At 46.4% G+C, this 25,334-nt stretch overlaps 1 protein-coding gene across 3 annotated transcripts in view; it reads right to left on the reverse strand.

The window, feature by feature from the left end:
* Dock5 (dedicator of cytokinesis 5) overlaps nucleotides 1-6,315 on the reverse strand; it is a 174,844-nt gene extending 168,529 nt beyond the window's left edge. For all 3 annotated transcript variants that reach the window (XR_005975585.1, XM_041663816.1, XM_041663826.1), the window contains exon 1: nucleotides 6,025-6,315. Coding sequence is in view for 2 of the 3 variants with exons in the window: in XM_041663816.1 (XP_041519750.1) it covers nucleotides 6,025-6,067 (43 nt within the window). In the remaining variant the exon portion in view is untranslated. The remainder of the gene's footprint in view (nucleotides 1-6,024) is intronic.
* Between the last annotated feature and the right edge of the window lie 19,019 nt (nucleotides 6,316-25,334).

Genomic DNA, 25,334 nt, shown 5'->3' on the forward strand with positions numbered 1-25,334 from the left:
CGGAGAGCTGCCTGCTGTAAGTGGGATGGGATGTAGACATACCAGGAAGTGGCCTGCAGGGGTCCAAATCTGGAGATACAGAGACACGTATTAAAAGAGATAGGATGAGATCATTGGTACCAGGCAGGCAAAGACACGGCACTGACAAAGCAAGAGGGCAGGGAGGTCAGAGGTGGGGTCCTGGGAGACTGGATGAGAAGGTTGGACACGAAAGCCCTCCAGGAGTCACCTGGGGGCTCAGGGCTTTCCTGGTCAAGGGTCAAGTCCTGACACAGCATGGTGAGGATGCTGTCATCTCAGCACTCAGGCAGCAGAAGCAGGAGGACCCGCATTTTAAGGCCACCATCCTCCGTGTTTCGTTCAGGCCAGCCTGCCATTACATTGAGACCCTGCCTCAAAACGGGGGTGGAGGGGCACAATGGTATTAAATCTGACAAAGCAAAATGGAACAAAAGCCACATGGGGCGAAAGAGATTCCTATTCCCAACTCTCTCTACCTAACGAAAGCTGATCTTCAGCGTGCAGTCTCTATTCATTAACATTCATTGGTGACTCCCTTATCACTCCTGCTGACTCTGCCACAAACCCATGCAGAGCAGTGACAACTGTGCCCAAGTCTCAAGGGAGACCTCAAAAAGTGACACTCTGCCCTCTGCACTCCAGAACCCTCAGTGCAACCCTGAAGCTTCAGACAGTAAAGAAGTCCCCATATACTATGCTTTTCCTACACATACGGAGTTACGATAAAGTTTCACTCGTAAGTTAGGCGCCGTAAGCGAAAAACAACTGTAATATAATAGAACAGCCGGAACCATATACTTGAGTAAAACTGCCAGGATTACTAATCTTGGGCTTTGGGGCCGTTAATAAGCAAAATAAAAGTCACACAAACACAGCACTGCCAAAGCCCGGTCAAGCTGCTGTCTGTGATGGCTCCTTAGTGACTAACGGGTGGGCAGTGTATACAGCATAGACACTGAAGACAAAAGAATGCTCAATGTCCTGGGGGACAGACTAGGACTGGGGGGGGGGGGGTCACCATGCTACTCAGAACAGCATACTACGTTAAAAAAAATGTATGAATTACTTGTTCTGGAAGTTTTCCGTACCATGTTCATGATCACAGATAACCCTGACTGGGGAGAACAACGTGGCGGAAGAACCACTGTACAAATACGCTTAAGCTATTGGCCAAACAGTATTGCAAATAATATAGGTCCTGTGTTACTATTTTGGGTCTGAGTGGCCGGAAACAAACAAACAGCCTCAGACAACACTCATGCATATACAGCCCCGCCCTCCAGAAACATGATTACAAATAATAAAAATAAATACTCTTAATAAACAAACCAGACCAGTCACTATGGAATCCCTTCCCTGATATACCCCAGCCTCAGGAATACTGTGCCCAGGGTGGAGTAGGGCACAGGCTGAATGCACCAAGAAAGACCCAGAGTCTGGCTTAGGTCTTAAATTGGCACCTAAGGATCTGCGCTGCAAAGCCCGATGCTTGAGGCTATCCAGGGCAGAGCACAACGAAAGTGTTGGAGGGCTAACTGTGAAAGCCAGTGTTTCCCTCCAAAGGCTTCTTATCACGCTATAGCTATAGATACCGGAAATCCCAACATGCCTCAGTGAGCTGCCTTGCCAACAAAGAATGTAATCTTTGTTCTTGACATAAATGGCTTGTGTAGAAGCTGACTTAAAAATATACTTAAGCTGAGTGTCACGGTGCATGCTAGTTAATTCTAGCACTCCCGGGGCTAAGGCAGGAGGATAGAGAGGACCAGGCCTGCCTGGGTTACAACAGGGAGATCCTGACTCAGACAGAGACAGGCTGACAGTGACTGAGGGACAAGCATAGTTATCACTGATACGTGCTTAAAAACCAAATATTAGTATTTTACAGCTCCATACACTTGAACAGCTAAAAGGAAGAGTAACATAAAGTAATACAGACCTGTCTATATAGGTCTGTAGACTCAACTACTCAGGAGGCTGAGGCAAGCAGATTCCAACTTCAAGGCCTGCCTGGGCTGCTAAGGAACTCCAAGACCAGCCTGGACAACCTAGCAAAATGCAATAATGAAGATGAAAATGGTCTGGGAGTACAGATCAGCAGTAGAACATCTGCCTGGGTCTCCCAAGGCCCTCCATTCAGTCACCAGTCCCGCAAATAAGTAACATCGAAAAAGAAAAGTGAAGGAAACATAAAGTTGCCTGGCTTTGGAGAGTAATCTATTCCTAAAGACTTAGCACTCGTTCTAAGGAGCTCGTTCTGGAATACTGATGTTGAGTATTAAAGTACTTATTCTAAAGAATGAATTCTATCAATCCCCTTTCTGGACAACACAGATGTGCACAGTGGTCACCCAAATACTTGAGGCTGAACTAGTTCATGTTGTATTCAAGAACTCAGGACTCCCAGACGTTTTCAGTCCCTACTGAAAAATAATCAAGAGGGAACCAAAGCAGAGGCAAGGCGGGACTGTTACCTTTCCCAAGCACAATCCAAATGCAGGCGACAGTCCACCCTGGCAGCAAACCTCCCCTGAGTGACAGCCTCCTCTGCAGCATACAGCCACAGGTGGGGTGGCTGAAAGTCACCAAAAGCCTCGAGATGGCTACCGGGCAGCTTTCCTCACCATCTGCCAGAGTGACAACATCCTAGGGCAGTACAGTCACAGCAGTACACCCAGTGATGCCATCCAAACAACACCCAAACAACCTAAGAAATGCTTCCTTACTTCCGCAGAAAATAGTGGGGATTCTGGCTTCTTCCAATAACACCCACATTTTGGGTTGGGACAAGTGAAATGTCAAAGCTGAACTGGGGAAAACTCTTTAAATTCCTAGAAAAGTTATGTCAGCTCACTTTCAGGGCCCCTCAACATCAAGGGTGATTACTACTGAAAACATTTACAGAGGTGGCTGGCCCCCTGCCCACAGCAGACATGTTCCAAAACCTCAGTTGATCATGAAACCCTGGAATATTCTGCCTACATAGGCCTATGATGGCTTAATTTATAGATTAGGCCCTGTAAGACATGAACAATAACTAACAATAAAAGATTATAATACTATACCAAAACGCAAGTTATATAAATGTGTTCTCATTCTCTCTCTCATGCGCCATTTCATAACGGGGCCTCGTCTGACTACTGATAACTGTAACTGCAGGAGAATGGACCTGTAAGGAGAACTGTTGTCGACCTGGCAAAACCTTCTGATTCAGGCAGAAATAAAAACCCATAACCTTAGTTTGCCAGAATTCTTCCACTGGGGAGACATAAACATCTAGCCCCTCTTTGTAGGGCACTAATGACAAACTAAGGTATAATTCTACCAAAGTCCAACTTGGGGAACCATTGGACTTACTTACAGAGCACATGAAGAGTAGGGGACCCCAAAGTAATCTTGGCACCAGAAAGTCTCACTCCGGCTTGGATGAGGAACTGTCTTTCGGTTACCCTGTCACCCTATATGTGTGGCAATTCGGGCAGAATTAACACACTTAGCCCTGCTGAGCATCGTGGTGCATGCCTTGAATCCCAGCTCTTAGAAGGCAGGTTCAAACACATCAGTTCAAGGCCAGCCTGGTCTACAGCATGAAGTTCCAGGGCAGCCAGGGCTACATCAAGAAACGAACACCTAGCCAGAGAGTGTCGGAGAGCGCAGCTGGGATCATGGAAGAGAAACCAATAATCCTCCCTAACTCCTTCAACATGGTCAGTACATCTGCTGGCATGGCAAGTAGCCACTGCGGTTTTGCTGACCAGGCTAGCATTCTATAACACCTGGTGGTGGGGAGAGCTAAGGGATGGTGCAAGGTGGTGACTCCGTGAAGAGCCGCAGGAGTAAAACTGAAGGAAGCAGTAGGCAGATTTGAACCCCAAGGGCAAGGCTAGAGAGGGATGCAGTGTTGGGAGGGTGCTGTAGAGGGGGGCGGTGTAAGCACAAGGGAGCAAAGCCCCATGGGACTGGTTCTCAGTAGAATACAGGAGCACAGTGATGAGTGGATTGTCCACCGTGGAGAGGTCACAGAAGGGAGTGGAGCAAGCCACTGCACTATGGGAGCTCTGAAAACAGCTCTCTCTAGGGCTCTCCTGCAGCCAGGGCAAGCTTCCAAACACAAGAGTCCAGATGCCCCCGGGAGACTCATCCCCGCTTCAGCATCCACATCTACTTGAATCTGCCTGCAGTGTCTAGTGAAGTAAGTATCCCTGATGACACCCAGGAACAACTTTGCTGAGATCTGCCCCCCCCCCCCTAGAAGCAATAGCCAAAGGCTTTCCACAGCCTCTGATAAATAACCAGAATCCTGACTCCAGGGCCCAGGGACATCCTGGAAACAACAGTCCTACTCCATGCCTTTGACAACATAAAGCACCCTGTCAGAAACGTACCTGCTGGGAACAACTTTTTTTTTTCCCTTCGGTTTTTCGAGACAGGGTTTCTCTGTGTAGCTTTGGAGTCTGGAGTCTGTCCTGGAACTCACTTTGTAAACAAGGCTGGTCTCGAACTCACAGAGATCTGCCTGCTTCTGCCTCTCAAGTGCTGGGGTTAAAGGCGTGCACCACCGCCACCCGATTTAGAAATGACCTTTTTATAATTAGCGACTAGTTAATGCTAAACATGCTTTTATCCATTAATTAGTACTTTATACTGCTCAAATAAATTCCCTCCTTTTGGTGCAGGAGAGGGAACCCAAGGCTTTGGACATGCTATATGATTGACACACCCAACCCTTCATCAATTTTACAGTATTTCACTTAGACAGCAATCAGTTACTTACTAGCTGGCACCTGGCCAACAATCCTATCAGAAGTTTGGGGGTTAAGTCAAGACTTGGTGATCTGGGGCTGAAGAAAATCTCACCTATCTGTGTGACCTGCAGCCATGTAGAGAAGCAAAAATTCTAAAAGTAAAGCCAAATTTAAAAAAAGTTTTGGGAGTATATATATATAGACAGATAGATACACATTTACAAATGTCTTTGTACAGGCTTTCAACCTGCATCAAATTAATAACATACTAAAGACGACAGGGGATACTTGAGTCACGGTTACGGAGACACATAGGACTATGTCCAAAGGAGTCTAGATGTCACAACAGACTAATTACATCAGGCAGTGTTTCTGCAGGCCCGGGAGGTGAAGAAAAAGAGGCGTGCTGAAGGGAGTGAAGCGAAGGATTACATTTCAAACGTGCCAAGTGAACGAATCGGAGAGAAAGTGATAAAATTCTCACACAACATACTTGTTTATCCCAGAGGCTCCTTTTAAAGTCTAATTGTCATGGCAGTAGCCCAGCTAAAGGTGAGTGCTTCTCACCTGACCTCCTTCAATCAAAAGTGAAAGTGGAAAGTTTGTCCGCTTGGGTCCAAAACCGTGGCTACGCGGGTTTGGACCCAAACCAAGAGGACAAAAAGCTCAACTACCACGGGGCTGGAGGATACGGTGATCACGAATTGCCAAGCGCCAGTGCGGAACCTATCCCCTTCTTGTCCCGCGGGGAAGCTGTGTCACACCTCCTCATCCACGCCAGTAGGTCGGATGGGTGTCCTCACACACAGCCCCAGGACCCCTTGCCCTCCTTCCCACGCCACACACTTCCTGCCTCTTCCATCACCTCCACTTGCAACTTAGGCTTCTAATTCTGTTTGTGACTGCGGTCGGGACTGCAGTCCCAGGGAGGGAAGCAGCCGGACTTTGGGGCTTCGGAGTGGAATCTGGAAAAGGGCAGGCGCAAAGCGCACCATCCCACGTGCGACCCTCGCTGAACACCTACGGCTGAGGGGACCCGGCGCGCGCTCCTACAGGGCGCAGCGCTGGAGTTCGGGGTTCGGATAGGGGATGAGAGTTCCCAAACCTAGCAGCACTTTGAGCAACCAGGGAGGGCTGGACTCCCGGGGCTGCAGCACAAGGGGGGCCGGGCGGCCGAGGGTGCGCCAGCTCGGCGGGGCCAAAGCCCGAGGCGGACTCGGTGGCGCTAGGGTCAGGGTGGGGCGTGGCAAATACTCACCAACCCCGTACTTCTGCCTCTTGGTCGGGATCCAGCGGGCCATGGCGACGACCTCGCTCCGCGGCGCTAGCGGCTGTAGCTACTCGCGCTCGGAGCGCTGCTGCTCCTGTCGGACTCTTCCGCCATGTTCCGGCAAAACTTGGGCGACTTTGGCGCGCCCGGCCGCGTCTCCGCCGCGCCGTCCCGCCTCGCTCGCGCCCGGGGTCCCGCACGCCCGCGCAGCAGCCCGCTCGCCCGCCCGCCCGCGGTCACCTGCTGGGGCCAGCGGCCGCGCAGCCCCGCGCGCCCTCCCCGGCGCCGCCCCAGCTCCTCCCGCTGGCCGCGCCCTCTGCGCCCCGGCCGCCCGCCCGCCTCCGCCGCCGACTCCGCCTCGCCCAGCCGAGCCACAGCCGAGAGCTGGCCGCCGGGTCCTCCGGGTCCTCCTGGGGTCGCCTCTGCGGTCCCCAGCGCTCGCGGGCTGCGCCGCCGCGCGCGGAGGAGGAGGGGGGTGGAGAAGCTGGTGAGAGTCTCCGGTCGCCTCCGGACGCTCAGTAAATATTTGTTGAATGAATGAGCGGTGAGCTACCGCCTTCGCCTCAGGGAGCGTCTGCTGAAGCCCCGAGAGCCGGAAGCCGGGTTTCAAATCCCGCAGGGAACTAGTGCAAGGGATACGGGCACTCAAAAGTGTCCGATCTAGGGGACCTTCCGTTAGGAAACTGTTGACAAAGCTCTAATCTGGAAATCCCGAACTCAGGGACTTATTCCCCCCCCCCCCCCCCAGTAGCTGTTTCACACTGAGGGAAGGTGTTCGTTCCAAGGGGGGCCCTTTCCAACTGCCCTTCTGCCCAGAAGGACCCTGTGGGGAAGACTCAGGAACATTCATCCCGGGTCTTTTTCCACACTCAGACTGAGAACTCCAAAAGGCGGCTGTGCCTTGAACTGCACAGGGATGCGCGTGGCGCCCTCTGCGGGGAAATGCGCTTCCCCCAGAAGCGACTCTTGAGTGAGGTAGACTCTACTTAGAAGTAAAATTTCAGATTAAGTGGCCAGTTAGCTTCGCCATCTGAAAAAGAAAAATACCTCTTGCGAGAAATTGTGTTGTTCTTGGGGTCTGTGGAGGCTTTCTTGCCAGTTTGGAGCCTGACAGGAATAGAACACGAAATTAAATCACACAGTCAAAGGCAGTAATGCTTGGTCAGAAATGAGTGACCTGTGGTGACTCTTTGCAAACCATGCCTGAATAGCTTTTTAATCCTGGTTTTCCGCTTTATAAAATAAGTCCCGAACTTCGATTCCCGGATGAGAGAAGCATAATTGGTACCTACTAATGACCATGCTTCGGCCATCTTTCTTAAAGTATTTCAGTTACATCTGGTTTTAAATGTTAATTTTTATTCTGTATTTGGGGAAAACTCAAAGTTAAATACGATTACATAATGTATCGTTTATTACCTTTGTAATTTAAAAATAAATTTTTGTTGTATACTTAATACTGAATTTTAAAAAATAATCACCAAAGAATCTAAACAACAAGAAAACAATAAACCAAGTTACAAACTGTACTGTACTAAACAGAGTTCTGAAAAGAAAAAAATAAAAACGGGTAAGAAACACTCTTAAAAAGAAAAGAAAGTTCCAGTTGGAATCTACTTAATACACAGCAAAACCTATTTTCTATCAGTGAAGACCTGACATCCACAAAGATCCCCACCATCTCCCCAAAATAACTTCTTGGTCAATGACATCATGATCAACTTAACCACCCAGGCTAGGTAATTTCTTCTTCCTTTCTCTCTAAGTGAGCTACTCTGTGTTGGGCACTGTTCTTGGATTGGAGGTTCAGTAGTGAGGTGAGACCCCTACCTTCATGCATGCCACAGGAGGCTAGGCCTGCAGAGAGAAACCCTAGCAAGGAGCCTGAGGAGTGTGGGTGCCATGGATTAACAAAGAGGTATCTGGAAAGGCCTCTGAGGTGAGAGGAGACTGAAGGGCAGAACTGCAGGAAGTGAGGATGATAAAGGGGGAAGTGTTCCAGATGGCCTGCGTGGCAAAGCAAAGGCCACGGAGCAGGTCCGACAGGCTCCAAACTGGCAAAGAATCTTGGGCACCGAATGATCTAAGTAAAGCAGAGGAAACCTGGCCCAAGGGGCAGAGGTGCTGCCACGCAGGAGGCCACAACTAGGATGAGAACTTCCTGTTTATTACTGGAGGGTCTGAGCTTCGGTCAATGGGGAGAACAGGCACTGTCTACCTGTGTCTGCAAGGGCTGAGGATATCCATCAATGAAGACTGCAGGGGATGGTAGGTGCCTGAGGAAAGCACTTGAGTTCTGAATGCAAACTGAAGGGAGGGGCAAGAGGAGGACAGAGGGAGCAGAGAGGGGCTCTCAACGAGGCTTATTGGCCTCTCTGCTTTACTAGCGTGTTTCTGGAAAAAGCTGGCAAGAAGACAAGCTTATGTTTCATTGTTTTGGGTTTTTGTTACTGTGAACTCTTCACTCGTGCTGTCCACACATAGGCTCTGCAAACCCTGGCTTTGGGGTGTGAGAGACAGAATCATTGAAGAATGAAAGACTCCCAGACTCGGGGCTTGAACGACTGGTGAATACAGCTGCCACTTCTGTTTGTTGGTTTGTACCCTCTGTTGTGGATCAAAGTTTACTCCCCACCTCTGAATACTCCCTAGGATTTATTTCCTTGTCCACTGCTCAGCCATCGCTCGCCCTGGACCTTAGAAGCTGTCAATCTTGGCCATAGGTCTGGGCTGCTGAGGCAGTGGGGGCTTCCCAGAGTTGCCTCAGTCACCTGTGTGCAGGGAAATAGATGGTCTTTGTTCTCTAACCGAGTATATATTTTTACATTTAATGTACACTAAATGTCAATCCTTCCAGCGAAAGCCATTTCAGTGGGCTCCCTCTACGTAGTTGTAGGCTATTTTCAAAGCTCTGGCTTTGAATTTGGACTCTGGAGATTTCAAGCCTGGCAATGATTGCTTTTAAGAGAGTCGTAGGAGCCAGGGAGTGGTGGCGCACGCCTTTAATCCTAGCACTCGGGAGGCAGGGGCAGGTGGATCTCTGTGAGTTTGAGGCCAGCCTGGTCTACAAGAGCTAGTCCAAAAGCTACAGAGAATCCTTATCTTGGAGAGAGAGAGAGAGAGAGAGAGAGAGAGAGAGAGAAAGAGAGAAATGGAAAACCTTCATCACAACTTCCATGGCGTTTATTCTTTTCCCTCTGCAGACTGAAGTCCACCCACTTTGTTCTATCAGATGATTGTATCCCAGTTTGAAAATCCGTTTCAATCATAAAAGCACAGCTATTCAAATTCTTGTTATTAAAATGAGGTTTATAATTAGAGAGTTGACCAGATGGGTAGGTGGAGTAACAGCCTGTTTTCCAGAATTAGCCTTTCCCTTTTCCTCTGGTGCCTTTTCAGGAAAGACAAAAAAAAAAAAAAAAAAAAAAGCCATGAACCACACTCCACAATTACAGATATTTAGACTCCAAAGCCAATAAGAATACCAACATCTCATGTACCCAAGAAGACTCTCGCATCTGACGCATCTGTGCTTGCGGGAGCTCCACAGAAAGAAAAGAGGAGAAATGGATTTCTAGGCTAGCTTGATTGGCCTGAATTCTGGAGCTGTCCCCTAATATAGAACACCAAGAACACCAAGACAGGTCCACTTTCCCCATTGATCGGGTTTATTTTACCAAGCCTGCCTGACCCAACTTCCTTATAAGAATATAAGGATTCTGTTATGGACAGTTTTGTAGGAATTATTTGTTTGTTTTTTTCTCTAAATAAGGAAGTCATTTTCTGCTAGAATGACAAGAAAATAACAAGGAATGCAAATGGTTTACCGGGTAGAGGTGGCACTTAGGGAGGCAGAGGCAAGCAGGTCTTCATGAGCTCTAGGCCTGCCTTGTCTACAGAGCAAATTCCAGGACACAGAGAAACCCGTCTCCAAAAATAAAAGTAAGTGATTATTGGTTCTAAGCCAAGATTTGAGGGTGTTTTCAGGCCAATGCTATGGAGCGAGTCATGCATTGGAATTTGAAACCCCTGAGCTGAACAGGGCCATGAAGATCATCTTTTGAGCCCCAGAAACACTTTCCCATACACCCTGAAGATTCTCACATCATTCTCTACTTTGTACCCCCAAATGGTGCAGACTCTGAACATCGCTGGATCCATCCTCTGCTTGGACAGCTGGCTTGGGGTGAGAAATGAACCCTGATAGTTAGGGGGAGAATAATCTCGCTTTTATACCATTCCTCTCTTGATTCCCCCATGGGAAGATCTGTGCTTGGTTGCCACTTTAACCTCTTCCACCACCAAGCAAGACACTTTTGATTTTATTTCTAGGATTCTCTTTGTTCAAGTCACCTTGGGAAGGAGGCTGATGCTATGAACATTAAGAAATCATTGGATTTTTGGTGGTCTGGGGAAATACTCAGTGGGTAAAGTGTTGAAAGTGTTTGCTACGTAAGAGTGAAGGCCTGAGTTTGAATTCCAGAACTTACGTGAGGCTGGATGGAGAATGGTGGTGTGCTCTAATTCAGGGTCTCTGTAGGGGGACGTGGCATGGTGGCGTGTTATAATCCAGGCTCTGTAGGGGGACGTGGCACGGTGGTGTGCTATAATCCATGGTCTCTGTAGGGGGACATGGCACAGTGGTGTGCTATAATCCAGGGTCTCTGTAGGGGGACATGACACGGTGGTGTGCTATAATCCAGGGTCTCTCTCTGTAAGGGGACATGGCACAGTGGTGTGCTATAATCCAGGGTTCTATAATGAGAAGGGAGGTAGGGACAGGAGGCTCCCTGGAAGCTTGCAGGCCAGCTAGCAGAAAACTACAAGAGATCCAATGTACACAAGTGTTAAGGTGAAGACTGGCAATCAGGTTTCTCTTTTGGCATCAGTGTGTATATGTGATACACACCGACACTCATACATATGAGTGTGTACACACACATAAACACACATACCGATTTTTTTAATTAATCATTAGTTTGCTGAAAACAATATAAGATTCATAGTCGTGTGAGATGGATGAAAGCTCCTTGATTAAAAAATAGCTGCATTTGTATAGTTTTAAAATATTATGTATAGGTTTTGAAAGGTCCATGTATGTACCTAAAAATACCTCCCAAAAGCTTGGCATGGTCACACATATCTAAAATCCTAACATTCAGGAGAAGGCAGTAGGGGCATCAGGAGTTCAAGGCCACCCTAGGATAGATGAGACCCAGTCAAGAATCAAAAAATGGAGCTGAGCTGGAGAGATGGTTCTGTGGTCAAGAGCACTTGCTGCCTTTGCAGAGGATCCAGGTTCTCTTCCCAGCTACGCATAGCAGCTCACAGGCACATTTAGCCTCAGTTCCAGGGCATCTGACATCCTTTTCCCACCTCTGTGGGTTCCTGCACGCTTGTGGTACACATATACTTACTCCGGCACACACATAACATAAAAATAATTATAAATATTTTAAAACAAGCCTAGCAAAACTGCTCAAAATGAGATAATGACAACAATCCAGGCATAAAGTGGAAAGTTCATGGGCTATGCGCACAAGCTGGGAATTGTCTGCTTACACTTGACCTTTATCTGCGGTAGGAGTGGCGGCTCACCAGCAGTTCTTGGTCCCAGTGACACTTGGGTTTTATTGTCTCCATGGCTGTCACATTCGGCAGATTTTTCTTCCTGTCACTCTGTCAAGAAGACAAAAGCGTGGTCTAGGGTTTTTAATTTAGCGTCAGGACAATTTCAGTTCCTGTCCTCACCAGTTATGGAGTCACGAGGGGCGTGTGTGGCCAAGCATACACCTGGCTTCGTTCCTCCCAGTGCTGTCCCGTGAGGTGTATGTCACTCTTGCCTTCACCTCACAGATGTGGGAATGGTGGTTTAGAAGATGGAAGAAATTGCTTGCGCAGTTAACTAGGGTCAGGCAGAAATAAATCCAGACTAAGCAGTATGATTCAGGGCTCTGATGGAAACCCGAGGTCATGGGTCTTTTTCTGGAAAGGTGTGTGTGTGTGTGTGTGTGTGTGTGTGTATACGTGTGCGCTCATGCACGCAACTGCACATGTACACCTTTGCTGACCATAGGAACGTGGTTTTGTTATTTTTTTTTTCCAAGACAGGGTTTCTCTGTGTAGCCCTGTCTGTCCTGGAGATGGCTTTGTAGACGAGGCTGGCCTCCAACTCGCATCCATCCTCCTACTTCTGACTCCTGAGTGCTGGGATAGAGACGTTTGCCACTTCCACCTGGCAACCGTAGGGACCTTACTGCAGTGGCTTGATGGCTCAGGTACAACAGGAATCCAGCCACAGTCACCATGTAAATGAACGAGTACAGCTGCGTTTCGAGAAAACCTTATTTGGATCGGAATTTCACATAATTTCATGAAATGTCCTTCTCTGGATTTCTATTCCCAGGCATTTAGGAAAGTAACTCCAGGCTGTATAGAAGCAGCAGATAAACTGACTTGGCCCTCAGCCTGCCCTAAAACAAACCAGGACTGGCACCCTTTAGGTGGGCAGGAGGGCCGGAGCATCCAGGAGGAATAAAATGAAGCCGGAGACCTTGCTGGAGCCTTCTCACCGTGAGAATTTGCATGAGGATCTGGGAGAGGGCACTGGGAGGAAAGGATCCTAAATTGGAAATGCTGTCTTAGAGATCACCTGGCAGGGTCTCTGGAGAGGGTGATGCCTATGTAATCCCAGCCCTTGGGAGGTGGAGGCAGGAAAATGGCAAGTCCCAGGGTAGCCTGACCTCTGTAACAAGACCCTTTCTCAATGAGAGAGACAGGGAAGGTAGGGATTGTGGTGTTGGGGCGGGGCAGACAATGTGACATTTCTAGGAACAGTGAGATCCATTTTTTTTGCTCTTATTGTCTGCCCCCACCCCTTTGAAGACTATACTGAATGATAAGAACTCTATATCAAAATCCAAACCTCCTCCGTGAGACAGTGGCACACACGAGGGCTTTAGTAGCCACAGCAGACACCTCCAGAGTGGATGCGAGCATCTCAGTGGATGCCCCTGCCCCCGCGAACACTGACACCCAAAATAAGGGATTAGCACTAGAAGGAAGTGTTATGGTACCCTGAGGAGATTGGAAGGGCCAGATGAATGGTGGCAGTATCACCTGGTTAAGGTTAGGGCAGAAGAAAATCAAATACCCAGAATGCTTTGTGAACCCTGAGAAGAATGACTTGGTGACTTTTTGAAATAGCTGAAGGGGCCTGGAAGGCAGAATAGGAGGTCTTATTAACTGGCCTGAAAAGGCCACTTGGTGTTGCCCCACCATGCACCTCTGCTCGTTATCCCTAAAATTCATGTTTTTGAATGTCCTTCTTTGTATCCTTTTGGGAGAAAGGGCAGATAAAGTAGAATTGTTACAAACACAATAAAAATGACTCAGACCTTTAGGGGCAAGAGTTTGAATTCCCTTATCTTGGAAGGTGCTCTTTGAAACTGTGTGCTAGCCAAAACCCCTTGAATCGTGTAAACTAGACCAAGGCTAGGGTGCTGGCTGTTATTAGGACTGTAATGAACCTCCGCCCACTCCATTCTCAAGGTGCAGCTTCCTCCAAGTGCCTTGCTCACATTTGGCCAGGACTCCTGAACCCGGTTTTTCCCAGATAACAAGCTGTCTGTCCGTCTGGACTTTGCAGCAGGCACCTTACTTGGCGGAGCAATTTCTGGCAGGCAGAGTCCTGAAGTTCATTACTTCCGTGGTTTCTTAGTCATCTTACTGCGGTACAATGCGCTTATTTAAACAGGCCCTTCCCTCCCAGTATATGACAGCTCAGGGTTTGCTCCCTTACACTTTGCCTTCTACATTTGGGAAGAAGAATTAGCTCACTTCAGCTCGTCCTGGATGCAAACTCCACTTAGAAGTGATGCATTTGTTAATGCCTGCCCTTGTTAAATGTGGTCTTGGCACACTCCAGCGCCAGGCAGACCCTGGCACTGGGAGGTGATTTTTATTTTTCCTGTGATTTTCCTGTGAGTCCTGGGTTGCTTCTTTGCAGATTGCTCTTGTTGTTCATTGCCTCAGTGCAAACGCTGGGAATTCTTCAACATGGTATGCAAACTTGAAGGAGAAGGAGCTCCTACTTTGTGCCCAGAATGCAAACAACAGGAAAACTCAGATGGCTGCTTAGTTAGTTCAGCCTTCTCTAACCTGTTGGAAGCAGAAGCATACGAACAAGAAAATGTTAGGAGATTTATTCAAGAATAAAAGAGAATAAGCTGGGTGTGGTGGTGCACACCTTTAATCCCTGCACTTGGTAGGCAAAGGCAGGAGGATCTCTGTGTGTTCCAGGATAGGCAGAGCTACATAAAGGGATCCTGTGGGAGAAGAAGGAGAAGAAGACGAGGAGGAGGAGAAAGAGGAAGAGGAAGAAGGGGAAGGAGGAAGAGGAACAAGAACAAAAGAAAAATACAAGCACACATAGTTAGAACTAAGAAGGATCTAGAATCACAGGTGGAGAGAAGTCGGAGTGTAGAAGACTGTTGTGTGCAGGTTTTATGAAACAAGCTGTAAGATCACAATGCAAAACAATCCACTGGGAAATGAAAACAAAGAAAACAGAACCAAAAAATAGTAAACCCAAGCCCAAACTAACTAAACAGCATAGAAAGAATTGGAGGAAAAATATTACTTCTAAAGAATATACATAGGGGCTGGAGAGATGGCTCAGCAGTTAAGAGCAATGACTGTTCTTCCCGAGGACCCGGGTTCAATTCCCAGCCCTCACATGGCAGCTCACAACTCTCTATAAGTCCAGTTCCAGGGAACCCGACACCAATGGCAAAACACCAAAGCACATAAAGGTCAATAATAATAATAATAATAATAATAATAATAATAATAATAATAATAAAATTAAAAAGAATTTGCCTAACTAGAGAGCAAATACTTTGGTATACTTGAAAAGTAAGTCAGTTAAACACAATATTTGCTATCCATATCACTTATTTTTCTGCTGATATGATTAAGCTCCATGACTCAAAGCAACATATGGAAGAAAGGGTTTATTTTAGTTTGTGGTTCCAGCAGGATAGCCGTTCATCATGGCAGGCAGGCGTGGTGGCAGGAGGAGGAAGCTGAGAAATCACAACTCAAACAAAAGCTGGAAGCAGAGATGAGAGAGAGAGAGAGAGAGCACGAGAGAGAGCGCGCTACACCACCAACTGGGAAGCGCGTGTTCAAATACCCTAGCCTATGGGGGGGGGGCAGTTCTCATTCAAACCACCGCACTATCCCATAGAAAAAGACAAGAAGTCTCCTAATTTATCTTTTGAAACTAGCATAACCCTATGTGAGGTCCATGCTCTGATGCCAGGAAAGTAGGGCCATGGAAGGTTGGAAGGTTAAACATTTGAGGAACTTGGCACACACCTTTAATCCCTGTGGGAGGCAGAGGCAGGCAGATCCCTGTGAGTTCGAGGCCAGCCTGGTCTAGACGAGCTAGTTTCCAGGACAGGCTCCAAAGCTACAGAGAAACCCTGTCTCGAAAAACAAAACAAAAACAAACAAAAGAAAGAGAGAGAGGGGGGGGGGGAGGAAGGAAGGAAGGAAGGAAAAAAGGAAGGAAGGAAGAAGGAAAGAAAGAGAGAGAGAGAGAGAGAGAGAGAGAGAAAGAAAGAAAGAAAGAACTGTAGACCAATAGCACATAGGACATGCTTTATCACTCTGGGCAAAGGCCGCTAATACAGACAGACACTGGCAGGGATCCAGGCCAACACTAGTAAACATGTATGCAGCACACAGGCTGCCATAGGTAGGCACACAGGCCTACAGACAGACAGACAGACAGACAGACAGACAGAGGCTGGTGAAGGCAAAGCCTCAAGTCCTGGCCTCTGACTTTGAGGCTATATTTATACAGACCCCACACAAAAGTGACATTCTGCCAAGAAGGGTTATATAACAGATTACATCACTGTTTATATTTGGGGTTCCCTAGACATACAGTGTTGACTCACAGCCCCCAGCCCCCGATGTCCAGTGTCAGCCACACTTAACTAACTCATACCAGGGATGCATCTCAGCACCATGCTGTCTAAACACCAACAGTCCCTGATGGCCTTCTCTTCCCAACACCCTAGCAGCAGAACTTGTTAAAATACATGGCATGGAAATAGACATGCACCAGATACCCCACTGTAGCGTGCAGAGATGCAGAATAAAATGCCAGCAAACCTCATCAAGCAGTGTGTGGAACGAGCCACGGAGAATGAATTAGCAAGCTTTACTCTACTAGTAGAACGGCAAGAACTTTGCAAACAGCATATCTTATCAGAAAGCCAATAGAGCAAGTCCAAGGATCAGCTAAGAGGTGGAAGAGCCCTTTACATATGCTTTCCAGGATGTTCCCCAAAGGGCCGTGTGCTAAAGGCTTCATCCTCAGCTCAGCTCTATTGGGAGATAGTAGGATCTTTAAAACGGAGGGCCAGTTGGGGTTTGGGATGGCAAGGTCCTGAGGGCCTACTTTCCAGGAGGATTGTGGGAAATTAGTTTCTTTTCTCTTGTTCCAGTGAAGTCTGTTCACCTCATGGGATTGGTGGCCTCAGAGAGTCCTCCTCTCATAGTAGTAATGGTAAAAGTAGGAGGTGGGGCCACTGGGAGGGGGAAAAGGCTACAATCACCCTTTGACGTAGCCATCTTGCTCTCGGCCCCTTCCCGGTCTGCCTCTATTTGCTCTCGGTGATGAGTGAGCTGGTGTGCACTACACGGTGACAATCCACCTCCCCACAAGCCAGGTACAAGTGACCAGCTGACCAGGGCAGATGTGAGCTAGGCTGAATCTGCCCCCCACTGAAATGACTTCCCTCAGGTGTGCCACTGTGACCAAAGCAGCCAACAACAACAAGACCAACTACCATAGCCAGATGGCGATGAAAAGATGGTGAAACACACCTGTGATCCCAGCAACTGTAAATCCCACACATCTGTAAATCCCAGTTGTTGAGGGAGGAGGACCATAATGTAGCTTTGGCTACACTGGAAAAGATGGAAAAAGCCGGGTGGTGGTGGCTCAGGCCGTTAATCCCAACACTAGGGAGGCTGAGACAGGTGGATCTCGGAGTTCAAGGCCTGCCTGGTCTATAGAGCGAGTTCCAGGGCAGCCAGAGCTGCACAGAGCAAGCCTGTCTCGGAAAAACACAATAAACAACAAATAAATAAATAAAATCCTTTGCAACATGGTAAATTTGAGGCCAGGCCCATCTCAACCACCCCCACCCCCAATAAAAACTGAGAGAGAAAGAGATTGGGGTACGGGATCATCTGTAGCTAGAGCAGGAGCCAGGATGCTGTATCCAACAAGAAAGTAAGAGACAAGAACTGCACAAATCGGAGTAGACCAAATTGTCCTTGCTGATGACAGAGGTAAACTGAATCAACATTATTTTTTGAATGAATCAAAAGCATATGAAAGTCACGGTTTGAGAGTCCTTTCCAAAATTCAAGTGAAAATTTAATGGCCACGGTAACAGCACTGAGGTGGTTAGCTCACGGAAGCTCTGCATTTAAGACTGCGTTGATATCATGACAGAGAACAGTTTCATGAAAGGATGAGGGTTTCCCCGATTGGTTCTTCACTGGGTTTCCTCCCCTCGCATCACGACATAGCATGGGTTTCCTTACCAGGGACTGGCCTTGTACGCTTGGACTTTTTCCTCAGAGTCGAGAGAAATAAACTTCTTTTCTACATAAAATACCATATCTGTTATATGAACAAAGAGAAACAAAAACATTTTAACACACTCCCTCTCACGTGGACCAGCATGCACGCAGACATGTACACATGCACACACACACACACGCACACATAACACACACACCACACATGCACATGTACTCAAAGCCCTTTCATGAAATCTATGCTGCAAATTCTGCTCCTCTCCCCCAAATGTTCACCAACAAGTGCAGAAAACAATTGACTGCCAAAGGCTATTACTTGATCCATCACAGAAGGGGTCTAAGTGGACCGAGCCGGACAGTTGTCCTTTGCTGGTCAATGGGAACACTCCTGGGTGGACGGGAGCCTTGCAGCGATGTGAGCTATCATTTCAAATTCTTCAGTAAAGTCGACGACATGCCCTCCATATAAGGCATTCGTGGGGCCTCAGCCCTCACCTCCCCACCCAGTGTGAGCCGACGGCCTTGCTCCTGTGGTTGGGGTGCCACTGTGATCTATGTCAGCATCGTCTCTTCTGCACCAACCACAGAAGTCTGGTCACAAGCGAAACCATTGCGGTTGCATAATAGATTTTGCACAGTTTCCTTAGCATTGTCTGTCGGTGAGCATCTTACTCCTGCTGACGGGATGCCCAAACCCAGTCTGAGAGGGACCCTTATGTGAGAGGTCACCTGTGACTTCCCAGGTGGAGAGGGAGCTGACATGAGTTGCAGAGTCAGCAGCAGAGGAAACTAAAAACAGGAAGATACCTGTGAGAGCATGAACCGTCTCACAGGAAAATAGAATCACCATCGTCGCTAAATGACCTAGGAGCCTGTCCACCAAGCAACAGAAGGATGGCGTCATTCAGCACTGTATGAACTTTCTAATATATATGTCTAATAAGTACGTGTTCTGTGACATCCTAGAAGGTGTGGTAGGACCTTTCTTAGGATTAGAGAAGACCACGGATATGGAATGTTCTTGTCTCCTTGGCATACAGAAAGGACTGTCAAATTTGGAGAACAAAGGACAGAGAGAGGAATAAGTCTCCAAACAGGTTTGTAAATTTCAGGAAATCAATCCCCAGCAATTTGTGCCTGTGGTTTTTGAAGATCAGTTATTCAATGTATTACTGAAAATAGCTTACAAAAGTATGAAGGAATAGCATGCTATTATGGAGGAATAACAAAAATTAAGAGATCAAGGAGGAAATGTTATTCTTGGAAAAGAAATGCTGTCCTTGGGATTCATTATTTAAAAAAAAAAAAACGGGGTGGGGTTGGGGGGGGGCGGGAATCAGGCTAAATGTAGTACTAGATAGATATGGTGCTAGTGCCACCTGCTGTTGTAAATATGAACTGCAGTTATCTAATACGTGCTCCATTTATTCAGGAGTTTTTAAATCAAAGAGAAAACAAAACAAAAACCCAAACAAAACATAAAACATTGCCCTTACATAGAATAGTGGTAGGGAGAGGTTGTAGGGGAGGGAATGGGTAGGTGGACTCAGGGAGGATGTACGGATCAATTCTTCCCCATCGTCCACTTTCGGTCCAGGTGAGACAAGAAAGGTTTATTGGACCTGCCTCTCTGTACAGGACTTACTGTCAAGCTTCTGTTATGGAATATGTACGCTAACGGCCCCTAGTGCTGTGTTCTAAGAGTTCGCAGGGCGTGTTACTAAATAGGATGTCATTTCCTATCGAGCTCTGGGAAGACAGAGAGGGCATCGAAGCAGAGCAGTGGAGGAAGGCAGCAGGGCAGAGAGAAGAAGCTGGAAAGAGGCGAGCAGGCCAGCCGGGCCATACAGCCAGGGGCAACAACAACTCGGAAGTGTAGTCAGTAGCCAGTCCCTGCAGCCTCGGGATGTCCCTATGAGCAGTCCAGGCAGCTGGTCACCTGGAGTCTGGACAATTCGAGGCAAAGGGTCAGAACTCCACGGCAGAACGTGTCGGTCTTAGAACATCTCTGAGGACAAACAAGTCACCCAAGGTGATGGCTCCTATCTATCCAGCGTCTTTGGTACAAAGGATGCCGCCTGTGACAGGTCACACTTCAGCCTATCTGTCCCCCTCTTCCTCTCAGCAAATGTGGCCTGGGTAGTGCAGTAATCTAACCCCGTTGTGAGCAGTTGACACACTTGGCTTCCGAGTTCCATTCTGTGTAAGCAGATCGATTGTGAGTGTCCATGCTCACCTACTCAGTGACGGGAAGCTTCCAGGGGCATCAAAGCCATACACCTGGCTTAACATACTGTCCTGGGGAAGGCCGTCTGTGTTTTGCTGAGATGGTGTGCTTTTCCTTATAAAGTTTACATAATATGCCCCTGGACGGAAAGACCACATTCTGTGTATCTGTTCGTCTGTTGATGGACATGGGAGTTACTCCCACCTCTTGGCTGTGTGACTAATACAGAGGTCAGCACCAGTAGACAGCTCTTTACTTGATTAAACAAACATAAAACAATAAAGCCTTTTTATTACAGTACTTGTTTATGGGCGTGGGGCATGCATAGCATGGGCCAGCATGGGCAGTCAGGAGACAGCCTGCTGGAGCTGGTTCTCTCCTTCTGCCATTGGGTCCTGAGGCTTTGGTAACAGGCACTTTTACCCGTTGAGCCATCTCGGCCCCTCTAGTTATTATCATTATTTTTTTTTCAAAATGGCTAGACCACTTTATATTCTCTTCATTGTTATTATTATCATCAGTTCTTTTAAAATTTGAAGCAATGTGTTTGGATTGTATTCACTCTCTCCTTATTCCTTCCTAATTTTGTTCCTCCTAATTTTGTGTCATCTTGCTTCCCTCCTCCTGCCCCGTCAATCCAGTTAGTGCTACCCATGTGGTCTTGGATGTGTGGCCTTCCACTGGAGCTGGTCAACCTACTTTAGGGAACCTGCATCAAGAAAACTAACCGTCCCCTATCAGCTGTTAATTGCCAATAGCTTCTCAGCTGGGGTGGGACTTCCTATGTGCCTCTGCTCGCTACACTGGGCTCTAGGCTGGCTTGAGCTTGCCTGCGGTTTGTGTATAGTCACAACTGTGTGTGCTCATATGTGCAGCTGCCCTGCTGTGTTTCTTCTGGTCTTTCAAAAAACCAAACTTAGATCTGGGAAGATGGCGCAGAGGTTAAAGTGCTTGCTGAGGAAGTGAAAGAACCCCAGTTTGAGGATCTACAGCCCATGTGAAAGCTGGGCATAGCAGTATGCACCTGTAACTCCTGCACCCCAACAGCTGCCACATCTGTACTTTCTACACCTGTAACTCCTGCACCCCAATAGCTACCACACCTGCACTTTCTACACCTGTAACTCCTGCACCCCAACAGCTGTATTAGGAAGGTTGAGAAGCACTGTTACAGACAAAACACACAGACAACTTCATTGTAATTACTAAAAATCGGTCCTTAACATATTAAATTAACAATATCTCTAACAAAAGTCAAGCATACAGGCAGAGAGGGGGCTTCAAATAGGAGTGAATGACAAAATAATGCTGCTATGATCATAGTTGAGCACATGTCCTTCTGGTATGATTGAGCATCCTTTGGGTATATACCCAAAAGTGGTATTGCTGGGTCTTGAGGTAGGTTGTTTCCTAATTTTCTGAGAAAACACCATATTGATTTCTAAAGTGGCTGTACCAGTTTGCACTCCCACCAACAATGGAGGAGTGTTCCCTTTACCCCACATCCTCTACAGCATAAGTTGTCATCAGTGTTTTTGATCTTGGCCATTCTGATAGGTGTAAGATGGAATCTCAGAGTTGTTTTGACTTGCTTTTTTTCTGATGGCTAAGGATGTTGAACATTTCCTTAAGTGTCTTTTAGCTATTTTAAATTCATCTGTTGAGAGTTCTCTGTTTAAGTCTGTACCTCATTTTTTTTTATTGGATTATTTGTTTTTCGTTTTTTGTTGTTTTTTTGTTTTTTGTTTTTCGAGGCAGGGTTTCTCTGTAACTTTGGAGACTGTCCTGGTACTGGCTCCTGTAGTCCAGGCTGGCCTTGAACTCACATATATCTGCCTGCCTCTGCCTCCAAGTGCTGGGATTAAAAGTGTGTGCCACCCCAGCTTGGCGATTATTTGTTGACCAATTTGAGTTTTGTATATTTTGGAGATCAGCCCTCTGTCAGATATGGGGTTGGTGAAGATCTTTTACCATTCAGTAGGCTGCCGTTTTGTCTTGTTGACCATGTCCTTTGCTTTATAGAAGTTTCTCAGTTTCAGGAGGTACCATTTATTAATTGTTTCTCTCAGTGTCTGTGCTACTGGGGTTATATTTAGGAAGTGGTCTCCTGCGCCAACACATTCAAGTGTACTTCCCACTTTCTCTTTTGTGAAATTCACTGCGATGGTCTTGGATCCATTTGGACTTGAGTTTTGTGCATGGCGATAGATATGGATGTTTTCATTCTTCTACATATTGATATCCAGTTATGCCAGCATCATTTGTTGAATATGCTTTCTTTTTTCCATTTTATATTTTTTGTTTCTTTGTAAAAGTCAAGTGTTCGTAGGTGTGTGGATTGATATCTGGGTCTTTGATTTGGTCCCACAGGTCCTCCTGCCAATACCAGGCTGTTTTCAGTACTGTAGCTCTATAGCAGAGTTTGAAGGCAGGGATGGATGGTGATGCCTCCAGAAGTTCTTTTTATTGTACAAAATTGCTTTGGCTATCCTGAGTTTTTTTTTTAAATATTTATTTATTTATTATGTATACAATATTCTGTCTGTGTGTATGTCTACAGGCCAGAAGAGGGCACCAGACCTCATTCCAGATGGTTGTGAGCCACCATGTGGTTGCTGGGAATTGAACTCAGGACCTTTGGAAGAGCAGGCAATGCTCTTAACCACTGAGCCATCTCTCCAGCCCTATCCTGAGTTTTTTTGTGTTTCCATATGAAGTTGAGTATTTTTCTTTCAAGGTCAGTGAAGAATTTTGCTGGGATTTTAATGGGCATTGTGTTGAATTTGTAGATTATTTTTGGTAAGATTGCCAGAAAAGTATTTTCTTGTATACATTTATTATTATTGAGATGTATTTATGTTATAATCTGAAAAATATGACATATGAGTTAAAGACCAAATTGGACAACATGGTGCAAACTAAATTAAACCGAGCCCTCCACCCTTGCATAATTGCTAGCACACTAAGTGATTGCCTTGTGCAACACAATTCACTGTGTATTATATGTGAACTATATATAATAACTATATATAATATCAGTATAACGGGAGGCACCGTATTGTGATTTCTGTTTTGTAGACAATGAAATGAAAGCACAGAGTACTTGCATTACTTATACAAGTTCACACAGCTAGCAACAGTATTTGGAACAGAATTAGAGCAGCATCCCATGATGCACTTCCTCCAGCAAGGCTGCGCCTCTTGTACCTTCCCAGATGGGACCACCAAAACTGGTGGCCCAGTGGTCAAGTGTGTGAGCCTATAGTGATACTTCTTATTTAAGCCATGACAGCTGGTGTCTTTGGCGTTTCTTTTAAGAAGTATAGTCCATTTATTGATTAAACATTTTAATTTTATATAATCTCACTTGTAAACTCTTTTCCTAAGAAATTCTTAGGTGGACTGTGTACATATGTATAGAAAATAGGTATACAAATATAACAAAATTGACCTTAAATTTATATCACTAAAGCAAAATCCATATCAAAGCAAATTATTCATACCTATATCATATCCCCCTTTAAATGTAAAAGAACATTTATAAACCATATTTGGGAACATGGGCACAGTTTTTTCTCTCCAAACTGCTTCCTGCTGAATGGGGGCATCATTAATTGGGTCTTTCATGGTATAACCTGTGTGCCAGGGTCTTCTCAGTTGGCAGTTGAGTGAAGTAATTTTTTGAAGGTGTTCACAGCAACCCTTCAGGAGGGCGTGGTCCATCATACCATATTGGAATAGAAGCAATCCACAGACTCTCACCCTCTGTGAAAACAAAATAAGAAACTCCTTTCCAAAGCATCATGTCCTTAGATCCAAATTTCAAAGTCAAGGCATTTTCAAAATGTCTATGTTGGATTAGTTCAGCATCATTTATAAACAAATATCTTTTGGCATCTGTTGCTCCTTCCTCAGCATTCAAACAATTCAAAGAGAACATAATAACATACAGTATCAAAATTCTCTGTTTATTTTCCATCTTTGTACGGCCTTATTTTAACTCTATTTTTGTTTATTTTTACTTTTTACTTTTTGCTTTTTGAGACAGGTTCTCTGTATCTTTGACCTGGAATAACTCTGTAGACTGGGATGAGACATTGCAAGTGGGTCAAGAGAATGTTGCAGGAAGGATGCCTGGGGTGAAGTGAATGCAAGATGCAGCACAATTGCAAGATGCTATTCAGACATGGTGCCGGAAACACGTCAGATTTTTTACATAGAGATTTCACAGTGCACTCGGAACTTTTATTTTCATATTTTTCTTTGCTTTGTGTTTAATGATTTCATTGTGGCGGTGACCAGAGCAACTCGAGGCTGGCAGGGTTTCTTTTGGTTCTCAGTCCATCTTATGGAGAAACAGAGAAGGCACGGTGGCGGGTGTGCGAGATGACCAGTCACATGACATCCAGTGTCAGGAAACAAGAGTTTGATGTCGGTGCTCAGTCTCAGCTCTCTCTCTCTCTCTCTCTCTCTCTCTCTCTCTCTCTCGTAATTTAGTTCATGGCCCCAGCACATGAGGTACCAGCCACGTTTAGGGTAGACCTTTCCCTCTCAGTTAAACCTCTCTGGGAACACTGTCAAAGACAGGCCATGAAGTGTGTCTCCTAGGTGATTTCTAAGCTAAGAGTGAAGACGAACTATCACACACTGTGACTTGAGCTACTTCCTGTGTACTTCTCTGCTATAAAACCATTTAACTGTCATGTAAGCCCTGTGGGATGGTTACTTAAGTGGTTCCCATGTATGGATAAGTGGACTCAGGCCCCGGAAGGTTTAGTAACGTGTCCAAGTTTTGTATAGCTGGTACTGTGGAAGGCTGAGATTTGAACCTGCTTGGTTTGGGTCTAGGTAGATGCTTGTAAAAGATTATTAAATATTAACATGGGGCTAAAAATTTAGCTCAGTCAACTGAGAGCATTTGCCTCAGATGTTTGAAACCTTGACTTCAACCCTAGCTTGCATTGAAAGTTAGCAAGATTGTCTTAGCAGACAAGCATGCACACACACACACAGTGTGTGAGTGTGTGTGTGTATGCATGTGTGCATGTGAGGGTATGTGTATGTGTGTGTGAGAATGTGCATGTGTTTGTGAGTGTGAGGGTGTGTGTGTAAGAGAGAGTGTGTGTGAGGGTGTGTGTGTGTGAGAGAGAGAAAGAGAATGTATGAGGATGTGCATGTGAGTGTGAGGGTGTGTGTGTGTGTGTGTGTGTGTGTGCGTGCGTGCGTGTGTGTCTTTGCAGACATTAGCAATACCAAGGCAGTAAAAACAGTAAGTGTTCCGCTTCTGCTGGGTCATTATGTGTGTTATGTTGGTAGAGGGTTCCTGTTTCTAGATTCTGTGGAATCTAGCTGGGTGAGTCCATTCACACAGGGTTGGAGGATGGCGGGGAGCCCAGGGCTTGAATTACTGCAACCTGAAGAAGTGAGACCTTGCCCTGGAAAG

The sequence above is a fragment of the Microtus oregoni genome, unplaced genomic scaffold (genome assembly GCF_018167655.1).
Source record: "Microtus oregoni isolate MIOR12 unplaced genomic scaffold, Mior012 000001F_ref0000356, whole genome shotgun sequence".
Taxonomy (NCBI): domain Eukaryota; kingdom Metazoa; phylum Chordata; class Mammalia; order Rodentia; family Cricetidae; genus Microtus; species Microtus oregoni.